Source organism: Triticum dicoccoides, chromosome 6B, assembly GCF_002162155.2.
Source record: "Triticum dicoccoides isolate Atlit2015 ecotype Zavitan chromosome 6B, WEW_v2.0, whole genome shotgun sequence".
Taxonomy (NCBI): domain Eukaryota; kingdom Viridiplantae; phylum Streptophyta; class Magnoliopsida; order Poales; family Poaceae; genus Triticum; species Triticum dicoccoides.
Window position 1 is genome coordinate 442,573,390 of NC_041391.1, and position 4,634 is coordinate 442,578,023.

Sequence of the window (4,634 nt, forward strand, 5' to 3'; positions counted from 1 at the left end):
TCGGTCCATCAGATTGGGTACATTTAGCACACTGCTATTACAAACTAAGGATCCAGGCGGGCATCCTGTGAACCCACATGCATGTAAGTATATCAAAAGTCAATCCTAGGTCGACTTTTACTATGCTTGCATACAGGTTCACGCGGACTCGTGCCGTGCTTGCACGGTTGCACCCCTGATTAAATCAGATTGATAGAGATAGACAACTGCAACAACAAAACAGTAGTAGTATTCCCGGCCAAAAAAAAAAACAGTAGTATAGTATAACAACAACAACATGTATAAGAAAAACTCAACACGCCGTCCCCTTTGGACTGTCATAGTTCTTCCAGAAAACCAAGAACACCAGTGATCCGCCAACCAGGGTCGCGGTTAGCCGTCTGATTGGCAGTAGCGGCCGTACGTACAGTAGGCATAAAGGAGACAAGATGAAAAACAGGTCTTTCAAGGGTAGTAGAGCGCACAAGAAGACGCGACAGTGCACAGGAGGAGCCCTGGGCGCACAGCGTACGTACATGATTCATGGGAGAATTAGCTAAGGTGACGATTTATGAAGGCGCTTCAATCGGGGGAGTTAATAGTGGTATTGCTTCTAGTAGTGGCCGTTGGCGGCGCCCGAGTTGGTGGCGCTGCCGCTCTTGCCGTCGACGACGACCTCGGTCATGGGCACCTGGTCGGCCTTGCGCTTGCGGGCCTCCAGGATCTGCTGCGTCGACTTGTAGTAGATGGCGTACAGGATTATCTGCCCCACAGCGAACATCACGCCCAGCCCGTTGGGGATCTGCATCCAACAGCAAAGAATACCAATTTAACCCACAGCGACAGTAACGTGAACATAAGTTTGTAACCAGAAAAACAAATCAGAATCCAAGAAATGTGTTAGCCTGAGCTAAGGGTCAGCACAGTAGTAGGTGATGCGTTGCATGCCGTGGCCGCGGACAAAGGGCAACTAGAATAGCACATGATGTAACCTTGTGTTGTGGTGTACCACCGACTACCGTGCATCAGCGGTCAGGAGCGGACGGATAGATCCCAAAGGCACTCGCATTGATTGGGAGGTGAACGCAGCGCGATGCCAATGCGGACGTGGGCGGTGGCAGCATCTACCTCGCCGTCTTCCTCTCGTGCCATACACACCGCACAAGCTACACCTCACAGGTCGGGATCAGCTGCTGAGCCCCCCCGATTTGACGCCTCCAGTTGACAACACGGCCTCTCTTTGAACGAAAACCTGTTTCTTCTCTTGGAATTTCAACGAAAAAAACATGTTTTTGCCATCCCGACACACAGCTGGCGCCAACAGTAATTATTCATTCGGACTGGGACAGGCAGCCAGGTGTGTGCTGTTAGCGTGACAATCCCAAATCCAAACAGGTAGCCGACAACGGAGACGATCCGGTCCGCAAGGTCGTCAGTCGTGACAACACTAGCTTGACCTTTCGGTCTCACAATGTCCGCCCGCCCGAGCCATGCCACCGTGCAAAAGTAGGACCCGAGGCTTGAAAGCAACGCCGCCTGGTCTGATATTTCGGCCCATCGCACGCGCCCGTGGCCAGCCTAAAACTGCATGCTGCTAGATGGGCCACGGAGGCTTGGTCCTACTAATAACGACTCTACCCTAGCAACCCAATCTTATCTTACCCAAATGAAAACGGCCCTCCCAGCACAAAAACGGCCCTCCCATGAACGTGCATGCAGATCGCAGGGAAGCAAAGAAAGGGGCCCGGTTACTTCTGTCCGCGGGTGGTGCACGCAACTTGTTGTGAGAACGCAAGCTCAACATTGTCCTAGTTGCAAGGCTGCATTCATTTGTGACTTTGTGTTGGGTGGTTCGCCTGAACCAATCCAAATATGGTTTGGTACCTAACGAGATCAGATGCGCCTCCTAAATTTATACACCCGGCCCTGCCATCATCAACTTGCCTTGGCAGAACTTAGCAAGTCACCCATGTTAACTTCCGGCGCTGCTTACTTTAATTAGACGGGCATTGCCCAGGTTCTGTGCTGGCTACTCAGGGTAGCAACCGCTCAAGTGGAAGTCATCCTCATCTCACACCAGCAATTAGTAGACTGCTAGCTAACGGTTACTATTACTGTGTGTGAAATGTTAGAAGGCTTACGGTGATGTAGAGGTCGAACTTGATGAGGGCGTAGGCAGTCCAGCAGATGCCATTGACGAGCGAGGCCACGGACAGGAACAGGGGCATGTACTCCACGCTCTTGGTCTGGATCACCATTTTCTGAAACACAAACACGGGAAAAATCAACATGATGATGATGAACAATACTCCACGAAAGGAAATCCATCCATTTTACAGCCAATTGATTGTGCTGTACTGTACAATTCATCCAAAGAAAACATGCAGTCAAACGGAAACAACTTCCCTCTACACGCATTAACCAGATTGTGAAGCATAAAAACTACCAAGGAAACGACAGCATGTGAGATGGCACAACTTTTGTTTTGTTTGGGATGGGAGGACTAAAAAAGTGTTTCATATAAGAGAAAAAGCCCTGAAGAATTTTAACGAAAAGTGCAACGGGCACAAGTTGTTAATTACAGTTGGATCAAAAAGTGAAGGATGAACAAAAATAAGATGAGTTTTTCCTTTCTGACAGCAAAAGAACATGAGTTTTTCCTCTCTCTTTTGACAGCAAAGGGACAGGAGTTGATTTGACGCCATGATTGGAAACACTGCATCTACGTAATACGTATATATTTTTTCTTCAGAAAAAGAATATTTGCGCTGTTCAAAGTAGATAGCGAGATAGCCGAAAAGAATACAGCTACTGCTAGATAGAGAGAAAACGACAGGATTACGCATGCGTGTACTCGCGTATTCTATTCTCCACCCAGAACGTACCCAGAGCAGACGTTGGTCAATCAAATTAGTATAGATTAATCCAGCGTTCTTTTCCTATGGTTATTCTCATTCGAACAGCAGTTAATTAATCATTTCCTCGCCTGATCGATCTCCTGACACCGACAATCACCTACTAGTACTAGTGTAACACTGAAATCAATCAATAAAAAACTAGAGTAGCACCAAATCTCACTCCAGTACTGTACTGGTTTGTAGGTGAGACCGTGAGAGTGATGGCGACGCGTACCATGACGGAGAGCGGCGCGGCGTACATGCCGGTGCCGAAGAGGACGCAGAGGATGCCGACGACCATGGACCTGCGGTCGTGGGTGTGGGCGAGGGAGAGGACGAGCGCGGCAACCCCGCCGACGAAGGCGACCTCGGCGACCAGCAGGAGGAGGACTCGGCGGCGGGCGGCGCCGACGGAGAAGGTGAGGAAGAGCGCGACGTAGGTGAGCTCGATGAGCATGCCGGTGCCGTTGATGGTGATGACGAGCATGCTGTGCGGGTGCACCAGCGGGAGCCCGTAGAGCACCCACATCATGCAATTCAGCAGCGTCGCCAGGTACGGCACCGCCGAGTACTGCTCCACCGTCTTCTTCTTCCAGATTTGGATGAACGTCGGCCTGGAATTCGCAGTTCGCAAGTATTTTCACTGGTCAGGCATTTTTTCGAAGAGATATCCAAACTATTTCGATCAGAAAACGGAATACAAAATTATTGCGGTGCCGATCTCCGCATTCTCATGAATTTGTGTCATGTAATTCTCGCTCTTTGCTCAGCACAATTAATTCCGGAAATCCATTTTATCCGGCGACTTAAATGAAGATACACTTATATTTAAGAGTGGTATAGTTTTAGTCGGTGCTTACACTGGGGATAGGAAGAGCACCAAGGCGGTTCCATTGCCTGCAAGGGAGACACAAAACAATCCCAAAAAAAGCAACATCAGAAGTAGATCTCGGACGATGAACAAACAAACGCAAAGGAGGAACCGCCGAACAAATCACGGTTCGGGCCGCTCTAGGGAAGCCGGCGCGTGATGCTCGCTTGCACTAGAAGGGAGCAAAAGTTCGTGAAGAGGACACGCGCAAAGCGGCGAGAAACAAAAAGAGCATCAGGGGGCAACAGCAGCACCCCCCGTACGACCCGTGTGGCGCCGCTGCCACATGGTTTTCGCTGCAGTGCAGGCGCACATGCGTATGCGGTACAGAGGCGGGGGGGCGTGGGGCGACGGGGAGGCACGCACCTATGACGCCGATGACGGTGCGGATAGCGTCCGGCGACACCATGGTGGCGTGGCTTCCGGCGAGAGGTAACCGCACCGAGGAACTGATCTAGAGGAGCGTCTCGGGTGCAGACGAGAGGGAGGGGGAGAGTGGAACGGATTTCTGGACTTGGGAGGGGAGGGGCAGGGGGCAGGGAAGGATGCAAGTACAGCGGACCCTCTCCCTCTGTCTCTGTGCGTTGCGTTTGATGAGTGAATGATCTCAGGAAAACACCGAACGGGGTCCTTAAATAGAGCGGGGCTGCTGGCCCGTGGGCCCCGCACCGTCGTCCCCATCTCTATCTCTATCCGGCTCTCTCTCTCTCATGGACGCCGCGCCGGCCTTTTGCATACGCCTCTTTCTCTCTCTCTCTCTGTGTTTCTCTCTCTATAACTATCCCGATGTGCTGTGGCCCAGCAGCCAGCCGGGGGGTTGGTCATACTTTCCTTTTTCTTTTAGGATTTTATTTTGATATAAAATGGCGGGTTGCTCATACTGATCA

At 51.0% G+C, this 4,634-nt stretch overlaps 1 protein-coding gene across 1 annotated transcript; it reads right to left on the reverse strand.

The window, feature by feature from the left end:
* Positions 1-211: 211 nt before the first annotated feature.
* LOC119322248 (bidirectional sugar transporter SWEET4-like) lies at positions 212-4,352 on the reverse strand. Its single transcript, XM_037595740.1, has 5 exons — positions 4,114-4,352; positions 3,737-3,773; positions 3,112-3,490; positions 2,121-2,240; positions 212-781 (listed from the first exon to the last, which is right to left on the reverse strand). Exons 1-5 carry the CDS (start codon positions 4,154-4,156, stop codon positions 593-595), a joined length of 768 nt encoding a protein of 255 aa, XP_037451637.1. The 5' UTR covers positions 4,157-4,352; the 3' UTR covers positions 212-592.
* Positions 4,353-4,634: the final 282 nt, after the last annotated feature.